At 38.6% G+C, this 20134-nt stretch overlaps 1 protein-coding gene and 1 long non-coding RNA gene across 2 annotated transcripts in view; one reads left to right on the forward strand and one right to left on the reverse strand.

Annotated features, from left to right (window-relative positions):
• LOC133527478 (uncharacterized) overlaps positions 1-15693 on the reverse strand; it is a 131888-nt gene extending 116195 nt beyond the window's left edge. The window contains exon 1 of the long non-coding RNA XR_009800890.1: positions 14934-15693. This is a non-coding gene — a long non-coding RNA (uncharacterized LOC133527478). The remainder of the gene's footprint in view (positions 1-14933) is intronic.
• On the forward strand, positions 1947-5436 carry LOC133527773 (uncharacterized). The gene is made up of 2 exons (XM_061864939.1): positions 1947-3874; positions 4332-5436. The coding sequence occupies exons 1-2, from the start codon at positions 3756-3758 to the stop codon at positions 5362-5364; spliced, it is 1152 nt and encodes a 383-aa protein (XP_061720923.1). The 5' UTR covers positions 1947-3755; the 3' UTR covers positions 5365-5436.
• Positions 15694-20134: the final 4441 nt, after the last annotated feature.

Raw genomic sequence — 20134 nt, forward strand, 5'->3', positions numbered from 1 at the left:
ATCTTCACTCATCGCACCTGATATGTAGTATTTCCGGACCTAATTTGAAGTAAGTCATGTCAACATTTCATTACAAGTTTAAGAAAACACTTTTTTTTCAGTTAGGCCGTTATAGTGTCCCACTTCTGAGGGAAAGCCTCTCAACAGCTCCCGTTGAACAGTTACTGATGAAGTTGTCTAGGTTATCCCGCCATCTCCGTCTGGGCCTGCCACGTCCGCGGTTAACTTGCCGTATCCACTTGGTAAACACCTGTATGTAAGAATATTAAAAAATCTATAAACATAATAATTTATAATTAATTAATTTTTGTCTTATGGTTACCCAAGAACCGTCACGGACTCATAGAATATTAATCAAATTATTCAATTTATCCTCTTTGTATTTGCTGGCTGGAAATGTAAAAAAAATAGCACTCACAAAATTCATAAATCCCATCATTACGTTGTTTACTTTGCAATTAAGCCACGTGACTAATAGGGTTACCATGAATGTTAATAAGTCCGGATATTTTATTTTATTTGTAATTAATTAAGGAGCTAATTAATTGTCACTTAAATTAGAGCTCCACGTAAGTCGAAGGGTGCTTTGTCGGGAAATGTGGTTACTGTTCGCGACTTAAAAATCACCCTGTAAATATGCGCATTGGTTACTTCACAAAAGGAAATTGTTATTCTTTTATGAAATAAATATGTACAGTAAACCAATTAGAATCCTAGGCCACTATAGAACCTTGTCGCTTTAACTACTAGATACTTGACACGCATCACTGAATAAGCACTGTCGTAGAAGTCATTATGGCATGGTTCTATAGTGGCCTAGGAATCAAATTGGTTGACTGTACCTATTTAGGGACACACTTTGAGCAATCTAGCCCTACACTAAGCAAATATTGTACCATTCAAATTATTATATCAATTATAATTGAATAGACTGCTTAATCGTGGAAAAATAAAGAGAAGTCTTCAATTATATATAAACTAACTGGATACTTTGTATTATTTTCATAATTTCATAATATATGGTACTTCTCATAGACAAAATCGAAGCATTGAGTGTTACGAGTAGTTAAAGTGAAAACATAAGAATAACGTTTGGGAGTGTAAAAGAGCCTTTGTGTCGAGTTCACATGAAATATTTGAATCGAATGAGACCAAAACAAAAGTGACGACATGTCACGGCCAGTTCTGGAGTAGTGAAGTGTTTTTTTGGCTGACTTAGGTTTGGCTGTATGCCAATTGCAGCAACACTGCGAGTGGCAGGATGTTGGGATTAAAATATGAAAATGCCGCGAAAAAGTCGCGAAAAATGTGTTCAATAGGCATATTTGATATTTGTCTAACAAAGTGTGTTTGTGAAGTTAGTTATTTTACAAAGTGTGAAGAATTTATTTTGTATATTTGTATAAAGGGCTGTAAAAAAGTAAAAATATATGTCAGGTCTCATTTGCGGACAAAAAGTCTCACCTCGTTATGCCTCGTAACAATAAACGTTTTTTACAAGCTTTTATTTACTTTCACCTGACCGTTGTATGTTTGTAATCAAATCTTGCAAGTTAAATTTGATCCACTTCCCGGTTTCCGATTGAGCTGAAAATTTGCATACATATGTAAGTCGGGTGACAATGCAATATTATGGTACCATCGAGCTGATCTGATGATAGAGACAAGAGGTGGAAATAGGAACTCTGTGATAAAACAAAGCAACCTAATTGTGTTTGGGGTTAGAATTTGCTCGATGAGTATTAGTTGCCTGTGGAAAGAAAAGTACAGTCAGCGATAAAAGCTTGTACCAAAAATGAAATTTTTGCCAAAAACTTATTTCTTGTAAAAACCTACCATGTAAATTGTGGAAATGAATAAAATATTTGTAAGAATGTTTACATGTTAACATGAAACTAAGAAAATATTTTTATATTACACTTATATAAGTCAAACAATATGTCAGAAGTTAAGAAATTTTTCCACAAAATATTATAATGCAATTATATTTATAAATCCTTCCGTACAATATATGTATCAAGAAATTTACAGTAATCGTACAGCGGTTAGTATTTATCCGCGAAGGCCGCAGATCGCAGGCCTGGCCCAAAAGGAGCGCCGGCCGATGCACGGCCCGGTTGACATGACAAGAATGTCAATGTAAAAAATATCAACAACCGCGATACAATTTCTTGTTTACAAGTGATTTCTATAGTGTTATTTAAGTATTACTACTGACACCCGTTGCGACGAATCTAGTTAGTGTGTCAGCCTAGGAAGTGGTGCTCTCTAAGTGCTTTAAGTGTATAGCATTTCTGCAAGGTAACGGCTGTTCCTTTGAACGAATCTACTTCGCTGTTGGGAAACATTCCACACATTTAAGACTTTAAAAATGTGTTGTAAATAATTCCTTTTCTTTTACTATTTAGTGTTTATCTGTATACTCTTACTTATTTGTATTTTTACCTACAATTTTCAATGTCAGCTCAAAATGCCCCACCTCAGATCCCGCTCCTGGAATGTCCCATTTGCTGCGACCATAAACGCTACAAAGGCCAACGTGGCCTTAATATTCACTGCGTTCGCGCTCACAGCCCCAGAATCGAACCGCAACCACCCCCAACAACGACTAACAATGTGGCATTCAATAGTAGCGTTAATATTAACCCGGTAACTACATCCCTAGCTCAATTACTAGCCACCCTTAAGAACGAAGCAAAATTGACTAAACGTATTCCTAAAGGCGCTCGTGCCCCGGTAGCACGAAGCATGGCGGAGTGCATAGCTAGAGTGGTAGCAGAAAACAGCAATGTTTCTTGGGAACGTCTTTTAACATTTGCTTATCAAAATTTACATATTCCACACATTAAATCAAACCGGAGTTTAACATCAATTATCAAAAGTAATGTAACTCACCCCTTTTTTCCCATTCCTCATCCCGCTAACAACCCAACAGACCAAACCCCCCGTGTATCATCAACCACGCTAAAGTACAAGTGCAAATCAATAGAAAATAAATTATCAGATGGCAACTTAAAGGGAGCAACTAGATTGCTTTTTTCTAGCGATACCTTGGCGACATATTCTCCTGCCGTGCTCAATGCTCTGCAAGAGAAACATCCCTGCGCTTCAATGCCCTCGCCACAGCCCAACTCACCAGCTGCCACTTGCCAACCACTACAAGTATCGAAAACTGCAATTTTACATGCGATACTCTCCTTTCCAGCTGGGTCAGCAGGCGGACTAGACGGCATCTCCCCACAACACCTAAAAGATTTAACTAGCCCGCTTGCGGGAGATGCCGGTGAGACTTTACTGGAGGAGCTAACCACACTAACAAATCTAATGCTTGCGGGTAAAGTTTGCCAAGACATCGTCCCATTACTATATGGAGCTAATCTTGTTGCGCTCAGTAAAAAAGATGGCGGAATACGACCAATTGCAGTTGGAAACACATTTCGGCGTCTTACATCCAAAATTTGTTGTCGTGAATTTTATTCCCGCCTAACAAGTAAATTTAAACCAACCCAGCTGGGCTTTGGGCTTAAAGGAGGTTGTGAAGCGGCAGTGCATGCGACCCGCTCTTTTTTAGACAGTCCAAATTTTGAAATCCTTGTGAAAGTTGACGTTAAAAACGCGTTTAATTCCATAGACCGAGGAATCCTATTGACCCAAATTGAAAATGATTTACCAGAAATTTATGGCTACCTTTGGCAATGTTACGGGGCCACTTCAAAGCTCATGTATAAAAATAACGAAATACTTTCTTGTGTAGGATGCGAGCAAGGAGACCCACTAGGGCCCGCAATCTTCAGCCTAGCCATTCATCCCGTCATCTCTCAGCTTACATCCGAACTAAATTTTTGGTATTTAGACGACGGCACCATCGGTGGAAGTAAGTCATCTGTGTTAGCCGACTTAAAAACTTTAATTGACCGCTTCGCAGAAATTGGCCTTTCAATAAATTTTAAAAAGTGTGAAATGTTTATTTCAGAAGCCATTCCACCCAATACCCGTTCCACTGTAATCAACGAGATTAACCAGCTCACGCCAAATATCTCCATTTTATCCCGCGAAACTCTCACACTTTTAGGAGCCCCCATTTTAGACGAATCCATCCCGCTATCCATAAATTCAAAAATAGATCAATTCTATAAGTGTTCCAACCTATTTTACGAAATCAGCCCACACATGGCCCTCTACATTTTGCGACTGTGTCTATTCTCGCCTAAATTTTTGTACATCCTTCGCTGCGCCCCACTTTGGAAATTCCCCATAATGACTGCAAAAATTGACCAAATTTTAAGAGACACCGTTGGCAAAATCCTAAATGTTACTTTTACATCCCCCAGTTGGACCCAAGCTACCCTCCCGATCAAATATGGCGGTCTTGGTATCCGTTTGACGGGCAGTTTAGCTCTCCCAGCCTTTCTGTCGTCTGCCTATAGCACGATCACCCTCATTGGCGGTATATTACGTATCCCTTCAACCGCTAATGTGTCGGTGTCGTGCCTGGCGGACGCTGAATCGGCATGGAGAGCAGACCATCCCGTCGAGCAGATACCAGAGGAGAAAGCCAGCCAAGCAGCATGGGACGCGATAAGTATAAAAATGCACCACCAACTTCTACTACAAAACTGCCATAACGACCACGAACGGGCGAGGCTATTAGCCGTTTCCGAAAAGGAATCCGGGCATTGGCTGCACGCGCTTCCATCGCGAAACCTTGGCTCCACTCTAGAGCCACCAGCCTTACGCATCGCTGTTTGCCTCCGCCTGGGCCTAAAGGTATGCGAGCCCCACGCTTGTAGTAGATGCGCCCAGCCTGTGGACGCTCTAGGACGGCATGGCTTACACTGCCAAATGAGCGCAGGCCGACTATACAGACACGCCACATTAAACGACCTGATCCGCCGCGCCCTTTGCACCGCCTCCCTACCTGCGACTTTGGAGCCGTCAGGCCTCTCTGCCACCGACGGCAAGAGACCTGATGGCTGCACTCTTGTGCCTTGGAGCCTTGGCCGCCCTTTAGCGTGGGACGCTACCTGCGTCGATACGCTAGCCCCGTCCCACGTTGAAGGATCGGCTCGGAAGCCCGGGACTGCCGCGGACCAGGCCCAGACACTAAAGCGCCGCAAATATGCGTTCCTAACGGATCAATACGAATTTGCGGCGCTTGCCATAGAAACACTGGGCCCATGGTCGAGCGACACAAAGCAATTTATGAAGGAAGTGTCGGTCCGACTAATAGGTGTCTCGGGCGACCACAGGGCGGGCTCCTTCTTTGCCCAAAGATTGAGCCTGGCGGTGCAAAGGGGCAATGCTGCTAGCATCCTAGGGAGTATTCCAGAAGCGGGTAGCTTTGGGGAGGTATTTTATATTTAGTTTTTATAAATATATATAAGTGTAATATAAAATATTTATGTATCTGTGTATCTAAAAGTCACTTGACCATTTCCAAACACCACATACTGATTGTCATTTTTTATAAACAAATATCACTAGCTTGTAGGGTTGTCACCTTTTTTCTAACGAAAAATAGCATTTGTGTCAAAATATTGAATAAAATATGGTATTATAAACTGAAATAAATGTCATATACTAAGAAAAACCATTATTTCAGTTTATAATTTATATAGTAGTGTTTGTACTTGAAATAAAAACAAATTAAAATATTTTCTAAAAATAATTTAATTTGTTCTAATACTTCTAATAGTATAAATTATGGTATTTACTGCGAAAATGAAAAAAAAGATCAGGATTTGAGGCGCATTACGGCGTTTAAAAATCCAAGTCGCATACGATCGGTGACATTTTTATACCCCTTTCTTAAGTGATGAAAATATATATAGTATTTTTCATACCATATTATTTTATATTATAATAGCACAATTGACTAAAATATAGTACGATACTACACATTATAGTACGGATGGAAACTCTACTAGCTTGGCCCATAGTGCTCCTGGTAATACCATCTCCGTGTAGATCTGCCCTAGTTGCGCAAGACCAACAGGATTGGTGCGCATCTGGTGCGCGCGCGCAATTAGTCGCTCCCGATACAATTACCCACTTACGAGTTACTCTTCATTGCTGCTTTAATAAGTTTGAGTTAAACTTATCAACCTATACAAATGTACCGTTTAAATATTTTGGAAACTTTTCGTTTTTTTAATGAAAATTAAAATATTAATTTGCTAACTGATAGTTTTCTGATTCCTGTTAAATTTCCTATAATTGCAGATAATTTTTCAAAATTTTTGGAAACTTTCCGCAACATACATATTTATGAGTTTGTTATAGCTGAAAAACGAGATTTATGTAAAATAAACATGAAAATATGGCTTATTAATACACTACTTGACACGTTACTAATACCTACTTGTCTACTAGAATTTTTACACCTAATTCAAAATAACTAATTATACTATAATATTACATCTGATACGATACGTCAGTGCACAATGTCATTAAGTTATTACTTTTATGGCTCCTCTACACGATGAGCCATCATACTGGCCCCTGGGATGGCTTATGGCGCGGCGGGATGGTGATGGGATGGCCACGGTGTCGGTTTTGCGTCCGCACATCAAAGGTGCGTACGCATGGTGCCCATTCCATAGTGCGTGCTATCAACCATCGCATGGCCATCGCTGGGTCATCGTGCAGAGAAGCCATTAAGGTGACGTTCGGATTCCAACCGCAGCTTGGCTACTGCCACAGTATTGCAACGTGACTGTCGCAAAATTCCAGGCAGCACGATCAATTTTGACATTGTTTAGCGACGCTGTTGCTGCCGCTGTATCTGTCAATTGCCTAGCTAATATTAATGTCGGCATGGACGTCAAAATCGGCAACAGTAAGGCGGCGGCGAACGTCGCAATTATATCACGGAAATTGACAGAGTCAACGGCGGCAACAACGACGCCGCAACTGTAGTGTGGCTGCAGTTGACATTCGAACGCCACCTTAATAGTGAATGACGACAAAGAGTATTTGAAATATAGGTGGATTGTCAAAGTAAACATTGTAGCCATAGTAAATTTACTGCCATCTTTCGACACATGATTAAAACTTTTATTCTTTCACTGATATGTTTGGTGCAGTAAATTGATTGTGGCTATAAAGCTTATTTTGACAATCCACCTCTATTTCAAATTCTCTTTGATAATGATATCGATAGTTGCTGCCACTCCTTAACCCGCGTAAAATTATACTAAACTTGAAGAAATTTCAGTTCAGGTTAACAAATACTCGACATACAACTTGAGAGGGGATTTAAAAGACTCGGAAGTTTTTTAAGCAGTCGAGTTCTTCAAATTTAGACTCTAAAACTTGAGTTTCTACCAGCAGCAGTGTTGGTTTGTTATTTTTTCCCCTTTAAAAACAAAGATTTTTGATAGCAAACAGCTCTACTGATTACACATTCAATTCAAAAAACATCACAATTATCAAATGTTTAATATGAATCCCGCAATGGACTCGCTCCAGCCACACGTGCATCCACACAACGGGCCCTTCTTCATAGTTTCGTCACCGCTTATACTAACACTGCCTGACTGATAGACCTTATCTGGAAGTGATAAGGCTTATATTCCTAAACCAGTTAAATGTGACAACTTTAGTATATGTGGGCAATACTGAATGTTTCTGTAATGAGCTACTTATCACGCAGTGAAAGAAAACGTTTATTGTTTGAAGTGTACTTTGTCTTTTTTAGAGGTACTATTTATTTGGGTGTGATATGTATTCTACGTTAGATAGCAGGAGGTGTCGCAGAAAGCAAATCGGGACTGGAACCTCAGGTGGCATGAGCTTTCTCTGCCAAAAATGTGGGAGGTCGTGCCGCTCACGCATCGGCCTCCACAGTCACTAAACCCGTTGTCTAAACAGCAATGCTTAAATCGTCTGCAATAGACGCAAAGGCCTGTGATGATGATGATGATATGTATTTTAGGAATGCTGGTAATTTGATAATATATATAACGTGTTTTTTTTTTATGATTTTAGCCCGAGAAATTTTTGTGTAAGAAATTCGATGTGCTTCCAGTCCACAAAAAGATAAAACCAAGCTTTGAATATTATCTAATAATGAAGTCAACTTCTTTTGAGACTGTTTATAGGTTTCATAAAATTCATATTAATTTCACGGATGATATTCGTCAATCTAAACTAAAAACGCAGTTGTATGCTCAGTGATAAAAAAAACACTTAACAGAGAATTCAGACAACCTTAGGTACTCGTACCACAAAGAGTCAAGTAAAACGAATACACGGAAAACATGAATAAAATAGAATACTTACCTCACCAGCTCCATACAAATCACCCAGGGCCCAAATTTTCATGCAAAATTACCTGATGAAAAACGGACCGTGCAATGCCGGATTTAGAGGTCTGGAGGCCTCGGGCAATAAAGGTGTGGAGGCCCCCTGGCACCAAATTTTTTCCAAATAAAATGGTAAATTTACCGAATTCTCTATTATGGGGGGCCCCTCTTTTGTGGAGGCCCGGGGCAGTGGCCCCGGTTGCCCTCCCCTAAATCCGGCCCTGGGACCGTGTACTTTTCAAGTGGATCCCATTGTAACGAAAATTTCTACTCCTTGTCAGAAAAAGTTAGCGGTTATAAGGCAATTTTCATATCTCAGTACTACAGTTTTTGTGTTTAGCGTCCTCCAGCGTTCTAGTAGTTCTAATATTGTACTAATTGCCTACATTAATTTTTAACAAGCAGTAACGTCTGCGAACGATGCTATTGAGCTTAGAATAAATTTAAAAGAGGAAAAATTACTGCCTTGGGTGAGACTTGAACTCCTTTTTAAATTTATTCTAAGCTTAATAGCATCGTATTAAATTAATACAAAACAATATGAGAAATAAAAAACTAGAAGCGAAACAGTGGTATCTGTATTGATCCTACTCTAACGTATATAATTGTGGCCCTAGTGAAAAAGGGTACAAGTCTCTGGCAGTTTAGGTGTATAAGGGCATAAGTGTTACGTGGAACTTACACCCCTTTACACCTGCGCTGCCAGAGACTTGTACCCTTTTTCACTAGGGCCACAGTAATAGCTTAATAGCATTAATTTATTTAGGTAGCACACCGTTACTGGTGAATTTCCAATATGACTTGGAACTCCGGTAGCCATCTAAGAAATGTAACGTTCTTACGGTAGATGTCGCTAGGCTCCCCTAGACCCATATGGTGGAAAAATAGACATCTATTAGGTAAGCATGTTCCATCCTAGACTACATCGGCACTTTCCATCAGGTGAGATTGTGGTCAAATGCTTACCTTTTCGGAATAAAAAAAAAAAAATTGCTGCCTATGGATGAGGTCTTGGTGGTTCAGATGGCAGAGCGCTGGAGTATCTATCCAGAGGCCGTGAGTTCAAGTCTAACCCAAGACAGTAATTTTTCCATTTTTTTATTCTAAGCTTAATTACCTACAATTAAATTTAAACCAATCAAATAAAACAGATTTTATGTTATTTTGTTTCGTTCAATTTAAAATAAAACCAATGAAATCCTTATTTCTAATACCTGTCATTGATTCTAATTTGACTACCTATATTTTTTCCTATATGTTTTCTTGTATGGTATAAAAGGTAATATAGTTCGGGTCATCCCCGATGACGCACATATCTATCAAATCTAACCTTTAATAACATGACATTGCGAGCCAAGTCACGCGTCTTTGTGAATGACACGATGTATAAAAACTTTCAGTATGATCTAAGTACTTACAACTCTTCTTCCTTTACAGCTCACTGTTAGATCTTATTTCCTCGCGATAAAGCTCACAAATGATCAGTTACAAGTACCCTGTTGACGATAGATTTAATTCCAACAGCACTTAACTAAACACTGATAGACCTTACAACCTAGCAAATAAGGTTGAAGTATGATCAGTTTGTGACGTAACCTATTTCTATGCTTGAAGTGCCTGCGAGCATTATGAGTGCAGTTTTAGATAGCCTAAACTTGGAAAGGGAAAAACACTTTCAGTGCCAAACGCCCTATTTCCAATACAAAATGAACACACATAACGTGTTCTTGGCAGTGAATGTGTTAAGTGGCTGCTGATTGGCGTTGATGTGCGGTTTTTAATTTTCGTTTGAGTCCTAGCTTAGGGGTTAGATACATTGATTAATTTTGATAATCGCGGTGACGGGTAAAACGAATTTATATGTTCATAAAAGCTTGTCGCGCGATTTAATTGTGTAAACAAACTAGTACCTTGTTAAGTAACTTGATCTGCTAAGTTTAAATTTTCAAACATTTTAATTTAATTTAATACTTATAGGTACTTAAACCTCGCGACAAGCTTTTATGAACATATAAATTGTGTATAATGAGGTTATAAGTTGATAATTAAAATTTTAAAGGAAAATTTTATTTTCTTCTTTTTAGAGCATTTAAATAAAAGCTTTTGTTAATTTTTTTTACTTTTATTTAATTTTTTACTTTTTAGTTATTTTGAGTTTCTCTCAACAATCCCTTTCATTTGATACCCATATTGTAGAAGTGCATTAAAAATAACTATTCCGCCATCTTGGATGTTCCGCCATATTGGATTTAAAATAAAGTCACATATTTTTTCTAGTTACTGTCAACAATCCCTTTCATTTGATACCCATATTGTAGAAGTGCATTAAAAATAACTATTCCGCCATCTTGAATGGTCCGCCATTTTGGATTTAGAATGACGTCACATAATTTATCATGCATTGTCATCCAAACTAAACATGTATACAAAATTTCAGCTCAATCGGCTGAAGATATCTGCTTCAAAATTGAGTTGCAAGATTACAAAGAAAGAAGACATACATACATTGCAAGTTAAATAAAAGCTTTTTAAAACACACAGAGATTTGGCTTGCATTTTTATACCGGCATTGTGAATAAACTGGTAATGCCTTTGCAGGGTGTAATGTACTGTATTTACCTCAGTAAATCATACGATATAATGTATTTTCAACGGTTCGGCAACACAAACATCACGCGGTACGACTGCTCTCCTTGGTGGTCTAACATCGACTGACCGTAACTATCAGTGACATCACCATGACGTACGTGACGACACAGGGGACACGCTAAGGTAAGAAAAAGGAAACAAAATAGTATCCTACACTTATTAATATTTTTATTGACGAGTTTTTAGTTTTTGGGTCAATATTCTTTTCGTTGTTTTGTTTTTGTCCCCAAAAATGTGACGGAGTGTAGCTTTTTGTATGAGATGAAATTAAGTTTTTAATTTTTCTCATGGCAGATGTAATCTACAGCTAAAAAGACATGCATTAGTACTCGTCTTTTTATTTATTTGATAAAATACAGAAATCCAAGCGTGACAGAGTTGTCCAAAACAAGATAACTAAAATAATTTCGACCCTTTTATTATATGCTATTAAAAAATCTGCATTTTATTACTTACTAATCTGATATTCGTTAAAAACCTACTTTGGGTCATATAAAAACAAATGAATTAAGAGAGCGAGGCGTGCAAAAATCATGTCCAACCATTTGGCCCCTAAACCAATACGTGGTCGACTGGACAGTCGATGACAAAAGTCCTTAACAAACAACCTATTTGTTACTCAGAACAAATTAAATTATTATATTTTAATTTGTCTTTTTTACAAGTGGTCAGACTACTATTTGAACTATAAACGAATTTTAATTCCAGCCCCGGGGCACTCGAGATAAACAAATAAGTGTAATTAATAAAGTACCTATACCTACTTTAAAAAAAAAACAGTCTATATATTATACGTCCCACTGCTGGGCATAGGCCTCCTATCATGCGCGAGAGGTCTGGGACTATTAGTTCCCCATGATGAACAACATTAAGAACAACACAATAGTGTAAGTTCATAAAAAGTTTTTTTTAAATCGGGGATGACATGAGCATTGAAAACCTATATTAACGAAATTAAAAAAAAAACATATTACATAAATACAATTTTATCGCAAGTAATAAAAAGGCCCCGAAATAATACAATTCTAAATTTGTAGGATAACATTGAACGTTATGCCATGCTGCATCAGGTCATCTCTTGCTCACACCGGGTCGGCAGCGTTCGATGATGTGTTCTACAGTTTGGGTGTTGGGTGTCCACGATGCATTCACACAAGGCCGACACTTAACCTCTTGTCTGTGTATGATAAGGATCCGTGCGTGGGAATGTATAAATAATAAATTAATTGTTTTTTTTTATATGTCAAGGTCACTTTTCAATTATCAAATTTGACAGGCCGCATACGACGGGTTAAGATTGATTTACATACGAGTACGTGCTGAGGCTTGGCAAGCGTCAGGGACGCATCCATGCGGTGGAATGAGTTAGCAATATCGCTTGCTCCCTCTAACGCATTACTGCGTCCCTGAAACGGTTATCATGTACTCGGCTCAAAACCTTTTAATTTCGGTTTTATTCGTAAAAACCGTTATTTTTAAAACGGTTTTTAGGAGAACTTTTCCATAAAGTTCTTGTTAGATAAACCGGTTTAGGACAATAAAAACCGGTTTCTTCATACATGGGTGTCTTTGTTTACGCAGCACACCACCAGGCCGGCCAGCCATCTCGTCGCTCGTCGAATAAACTGGTATATGTAGGCTACAATAAAGTTCTGAAAACATTGGCGTTCTTATGAAAGTTCCGAGTAAAACCGGTACTTACCGCTATTTTTAAAAACGGTTGCGAGCCTTAGTTCCTGACGCTTGCTAAGCCCCGGTACGCATGTAAATCAGGCTTTACAAGATTAAAATACTACACTGTCCTAACACTTCTGCAGCCGCCCGTACTGCGTCGAATTGGTCCCCCGCGAATAAATCATGTCATTGGTTCCGCTCATTCGTCACGAGTGGGGGTGCATTTAGGGGCCCCTCGGGCGAGGATGTGTTATATGGTCTAGACTCCGATCTGGTGGTCCGGTGCAGAGAGAAAGACGGTTACACGACTTTAGGTGAATTAGTTAAAAATAGATAACCGTCCAAATCAAAATAAGTCTTCGGTGAGGCAATCACGAAACTTTGCATTCCAATTCGAAGTACACTGCATCATAGAGTCTAGTCGTTATATCGACGTGTAGGCGTATTTTATTACAAGCTTTTATGTAACTTACATTGTGTCTTATTGTGTATGTATGTTTGGGTCAAATCATGCAAGCTAAATTAAATTAGTCAAGCATGCAAGTTAAACACGAGCAAATAATAAAACCATATATTGTACTCCTAAAACGATACAACTTTTGATTAACAACTTTAAAAAATTATGAAATCTTTAGAGTTTATCTTTTTCATACAAATTTAATATTATTTTTCAATGTACGCTGACATCAGTGTGTTTGACGTTGCTTGTCACGCTTTAAACGTGACATAATTCGCAATACATTGCGTCTTAGAACTAACTTCAATGTGTAATAAAAATTAAAACATAAGTTATTTTTCAAATTTGCTGAACAAATGTTGGTGAGTTTGAGGAGTACAGCCTACAGTTTAATTTATTGCTCCTGTTACAGGAAACACCCGGTATATTCATGTCTGCTTAGGTACATTGTACAATATGAATACCTAAACTGATGTTCATTGAATTTCACAGTCAATCGCTGCGGCCTGACAGACAGACAGACAGACAAGCGGAAACTCGTCGGGAGACTATTCGGAAGATGCTGAAATACAAATGTTATCAAGCCCGCTTATGTAATTTATGTTATGTGAAGGTTTTGTGTGAAGGCTATGCCGAATTTTCGTTTTGTAGCTAAATTCAAGAAAATTATGTATTAGGTACGGTACCCACCTCGGCCATCTAGCGGCCCGATTCGAAGAATGAGATACGATAACAATTAATTTAATAATTAAAGTTAAAGAACACACTTTACACGTAGGTAGTCATTAAGTATATCTGTTTCGCAAGCAATGCAATATTGTACATGCTCGTCACTACCGTTAGGTGATTAGTTAGAGCTATCCTCCGGCCCGGGGCTCCACGGAAGACCAGCGCTGTGGTATTTATTACCACACTAAGTAATCTAACAATAAGTAATTTCTGTAGTCAACTAAATTTACTGCCATCTTTTGACACAGGACTAAAACTCTTAGAATAAGATATGGCTATTTGACCCATGTTCTTTCGCTGATCTTCTTCCTCGCGTTGTCCCGGCATTTTGCTACGGCTCATGGGAGCCTGGGGTCCGCTTGACAACTAATCCCAACAGTTGGCGTAGGCACTAGTTTTTATGACGGCGACTGCCTATCTGACCTTCCAACCCAGAGGGTAAACTAGGCCTTGTTGGGATTAGTCCGGTTTCCTCACGATGTTTTCCTCCACCGAAAAGTGACTGGTGAATATCAAATGATATTTCGTACATAAGTTCCGAAAAACTCATTTATTTATTTTATTTATTTAAATATGAAACAAACGGTCATACAAAAAAAATATTATTACAGTTTCTTATCTCAATCTAGACCAATAGTTTCCATGTTTGTTAAACATATATTATCTTTATATTTATATCTCATTAGCAGACATAAAAAAAAAGAAGTGAAAAGAAGAAAGTAGAAGTGCCACAAAAACTTCTATGTCTGCTCATTGACGACCGGTTTGGCCTAGTGGGTAGTGACCTTGCCTACGAAGCTGATGGTCCCGGGTTCAAATCCTGGTAAGGGCGTGTATTTGTGTGATGAGCATGGATATTTGTTCCTGAGTCATGGGTGTTTTCTATGTATTTAAGTATTTATAAATTTATATATTACATACCTATATCGTTGTCTAAGTACCCTCAACACAAGCCTTATTGAGCTTACTGTGGGACTTGGTCAATTTGTGTACTAATGTCCTATAATATTTATTTATTATTTATTGGTATAGTTGTTATACGAGCCGGGATACCCATGACCTCCGGATAGCAAGTCACACTCTTACTAGAGTCAGACCAAGCTAAGCTAACCCTACACCTCTGACCCGAGAAGATTTAAATCCCCCCTCAATTGAAGGAGGGTATCCCAATATGGACCGGCAAGAAACTCGGCGGGACACATCTTTTCAAAACATTACATCTTATAATTAACATGCATTAAATAATAAAAATAAAATACAATTTAGATTACTATAGAAATCATGAAATTACATACAGTAGCTACTTTTCTTTATAGAAAATTGATAAAAAAATATATATATATCTGTATGTCATATAAAATCATACAAATACGTTGCTCTTTCAGAAAACATCGAATCATATCGTTCACGCTCCGTAGCGAACGAAATGCAACTGTCACAGTCGCACTACATACTCGTAACATAGAAGAGTGATAGAGAGAAATGACTACGCTACGCTACGCTACGGAGCGTTAACGACTGTAACGTTGGCTACCCGGCCTGCACTGTCTAGGCTGTCAAAATCGCTGCCAACTTATGGTCTGACTTTAAAATAGTATTTATCACGGAAATCATCATACTACACACAAGAACTCACGGGCAAAAGCTAACATAAAAATCGTATCTATAGACTATCCCTGCAAACTTTCACTTCCCGATTTCCTGACAAAAAGATTTCAGCGATCAAAAGTAACTTCCCACTTGCCACTCGCCCGCGGCGGTCGAGTTACTTTCCTTTTGTAACTTTCCGAAAACTACCATTTTTACAAGCTTTTCTTTAACTTGAAATGTTTGAGCTTTTTGTTGGTAGTTGGAGCGAAGTTGAAGAAAGTTGCATAAAAAGATTAAAACTTTAGGATTATTAATATTATTGAATTATTTCAAATGAGGAAGGTGTTTTAATAGGATAGTGTACGGCTGCTTCTACATAAACGCAGTCCCCATTTTTAGGGTTTCGTACCCAAAGGGTAAAACGGGACGATGTGTTTCTTGCAGACGATGTGTTTCTGTTGCCGCTATAGCAACAAAAAATAAAAATACGGAACCCTTGGTGGGCGAGTCCGACTCGCATTTGTCCGATTTTTCTTCCTGGATATGAACATTATAGAATTTGTTTTTACATAATTTGATGTACAGTCGAGTTCATAAATATGTATACCTACATTACTTAACCTGAATCCATTGCAATAAGGTGAAAATATGTATACATATTTATGAAATCGACTGTACATTAACCACAGCTGTGCCCCTTACACTCCCCAACTCACCTCAATTCTCCTGACGATACCTATTACTATATCCAACTTTCCAATCAAACTATCTTATATATTATTTATATTCCAAAGCCGCTGTTATGAACAGAATAAAGAAAGACGGAAATTAGAATGGATTTGAAGCAGTACCGTTGTCAGTGAAATAATACTTGCGTTTCCCACGTCGAACGGACCCGTTAATCTCCTATGATCTTCTGTTATCTCTCTAATCAATGTCAGTCAGTGTTCACTCACGACAAAATAGAATAGACAAGGCCCGATGCAGAAATATAAATATAAATAATAAATAAATAAATATAAATAAATATTATAGGACATTATTACACAAATTGACTAAGTCCCGCAGTAAGCTCAATAAGGCTTGTGTTGAGGATACTTAGACAATGATATATATAATATATAAATATTTATAAATATTAAATACATAGAAAACACCAATGACTCAGGAACAAATATCCATGCTCAACACACGAATAAATGCCCTTACCAGGATTTGAACCCGGGACCATCAGCTGCGTAGGCAGGGTCACTACCCACTAGGCCAAACCGGTCGTCAAAGGAAAGGGATGATACTTTAATTTTAAAATAAAATTAAATGTAGGCACGTTGTGACGGCCATCATAGGTTTTTGTCAAGTGGTATTTTCTCAATCAAAAACATGACTGAATGACGTTTCGAATAATGGATTCCGCTAGAAATGATAGAACGCAAATTTGACGTATAATTTTGCTAGATGAAATAACTCCTAAACAGCCGGCTACAATTCTATCTAAAAGTCCTAAACCGTGGTGCTCGCTTTTTTATTAATTTCTGCCCGATTTATTGTTTCAAGTTAAAATCAACAAGCCCAAAGACGAACAACCGATTCCGGATTGATCAAATTATATGCAGTGAACCTTTTTGTTTGATAACTCCGTAATAGATTGAGTTAAAAACTTGGCGAGGGCCCGCGGCGATGCTGCCAAGCTCAAAAATCGACTCCCTGCCTCTTTCTTTCTTATTCTAATAAAGATACGAGTGAAAGAGATAAACTAGAGACATTCAATTAGGTAAGGCCCATCGGTGCAAATTAGAAGGAAGATGTTTGATGGTTTTAGAACATTGCGGTCTTTTCTTTTGATTTAATTAGGGCGCTGAAAGGATCGGGTGAAAAGTCAGGGTTTTGTAATGAATTTAAAGAGACTTTGAATGGAGCTTAAATAGTATAGCACATTTATTAAGAGAAAATGTGAAGCATCGTTTACTGGCGAAAGACACCGCACAGATTTCAATGAAAAAGTAACCAGGGAACCAATATGAAGCAGAAAATTTCACAGTTTTGGTGGTGCTATGTTTTATTTATTTGCGAATTTCTTTTCGCGGCAGAACATTAATTGCATGCAAATAATAAGCAAGCAAGTATAATGAGTTAGCACCAATTGACAACCATGTTACTATAATAAATATTGAAACTCAAGAAAGCTTGTGTTGTGGGTACTCATACAACGATAAATATAATATTTAAATACTTAAATACATAGAAAACATCCATGACTCAGGAACAAATATCCGTGCTCATTACACGAATAAATGCCCTTACTTGGATTTAGGTTTATTACCTAGGACTAAAACTGAGCAAAATATATACAGCTACTCTCCTAGTTTATTTATTTATTTACTATTTATTTTATTTTATTTATTGTCACTTAGCTATTATCCTTACAGGTTAATCGTAATACAATAGTGCCTTATTAACTATATCATTTATATTAACTTATAATAAATAACAACATAAAACATTTAAACAAATTCTAACAAATTCGGACATCTTCTTCCTCGCGTTGTCGCGGCATTTTTCCTCGGCTCATGGGAGCCTGGGGTCCGCTTGACGACTGGTCTCAAGTTTTGGCGTAGACACTAGTTTTTACGAAAGCGACTGCCATCTGACCTTCCAAACCAGAGGGTACTTAAACTAGGCCTTGTTGGGATTAGTCCGGTTTCGTCACGTTGTTTTCCTTTACCGAAAAGCGACTGATAAATATCAAATGATATTTCGTACATAAGTTCCGAAAAACTCATTGGTCCGAGCCGGGGTTTGAACCCATGACCTCCGGATTGCAAGTCGCACGCTCTTACCGTTAGGCCACCAGCGCTATATGTTACAAATTCGGACATATTCATATTGCATGAAAACAAGTCCGTTTGATCAGCTACAAAATTTAGTGCACGGACGGTGCGACTGGAGGCGCCTTACGAAGTTGGTTGGTTCTGCCGCGTAGTTGTGTTTACATAGGTGTAGTTGTTACATAGGTGTAGTTGTGTTTACATAGGTGTAAACACAACGCACAACTTCACGCATCTGCGTCTTGATAGGGATATCAACCCTATAGAGGCCGCGTCGCCTGCGGCTGTGTCAGTAGCCGCTCCGCTTGGTCACTATAATGTACACACAGTACATTTACAGTTTAGGGCAGTAACTCAACTTACCTATAGGTATTATTAAACTAAATACACCAATCATAGTCAAATAAAGGATTTAATACAATAAATCAGACATAACTTGGGAACTCCACTACAGTGCCGCCATTGTCGCGATGCTCATCTGTCAGTCCTTGCCGCACTATAGTTATGAGTCCATATCCAATACCGATTGTAGGTTGCACTCGAGACAGGGACCGGACCCGCTTACCCTAACCCGTTCAAAAACCCGGGTTATTGTAAAGCTGTGTTCCAAAAACAGCTTCATTTCGATAAGCTTTTGATTGGCTTACCGGTTAAGAAACTAATCCTTTTATTTGAATTAATTCAGGTTAGCGCTTACCGATATTAAAAACCCGGGAAAGGGTTACCGCTTCAAGCGCTGATTAAATACGAACAAGCTGTTTTAACTTTTACGTGAACTGCATATGGTCTATTAACGTAGCGCCCGACGCGAATCACGGCGGTTCCATTCCCTACGTGCACGTGCGAGTGCGCGGCGCGGCGCGGCGGCAGTCGGTATTTGTCAAAGGCTAATTTGCCGACCTAATATTGCTAATTCAAACAAAAGTGTACGTTAAGTCAAGTAGCGCACAACGTAGATTTCAAAACACATGCTAAAGTTTAAGGCAAATTACCTAATATGGTAAGGCGTTGCTTTGATTTTGGTATATTTTTGTTTAGTACCTATTACTCCTATTATAGTCACTTTCTTTATCGTTAGCTGTCTGTGCACATCTCCTGTGTCAGTGGACCTCATCAATGGCTTCTAATAATTTTATCGAGTTCGGGCTCATTTTAAAGGTCTTGACGAGTTCTTTACGATACACATAGTGGAGAGGGTCTGATGGTGGAATCGGAAGGTGTCGATGGAACTCATCGATAACTACTAATAATGCTATCGAGTTAGGGCTCATTTTAAAGGTCTTGACGAGTTCTTTACGATACACATGGGGGAGAGGGTCTGATGGTGGAATCGGAAGGTGTAGATGGAACTCATCGATAACTACTAGTAACGCTATCGAGTTTGGGCTCATTTTAAATATCTTGACGAGTTCTTTACGATACACATGGTGGCGAGGGTCTGATGGTAGAATCGGAAGGTGTCAGTTGAACTCATCGATAACTACTAGTAATGCTATCGAGTTTGGGCTCATTTTAAAGGTCTTGACGAGTTTTTTACGATACACATGGTGGCGAGGGTCTGATGGTGGAATCGGAAGGTGTTGATGGAACTCATCGATAACTACTAGTAATGCTATCGAGTTTGGGCTCATTTTAAATATCTTGACGAGTTCTTTACGATACACATGGTGGCGAGGGTCTGATGGTGGAATCGGAAGGTGTTGATGGAACTCATCGATAACTACAAGTAATGCTATCGAGTTTGGGCTCATTTTAAAGGTCTTCATGAGTTCTTTACGGTACACATGGTAGCGAGGGTCTGATGGTGGAATCGGAAGGTGTTGATGGAACTCATCGATAACTACTAGTAATGCTATTGAGTTTGGGCTCATTTAAAATGTCTTGAAGAGTTCTTTACGATACAC

This window comes from Cydia pomonella, chromosome 18 (assembly GCF_033807575.1).
Source record: "Cydia pomonella isolate Wapato2018A chromosome 18, ilCydPomo1, whole genome shotgun sequence".
Lineage (NCBI taxonomy): Eukaryota > Metazoa > Arthropoda > Insecta > Lepidoptera > Tortricidae > Cydia > Cydia pomonella.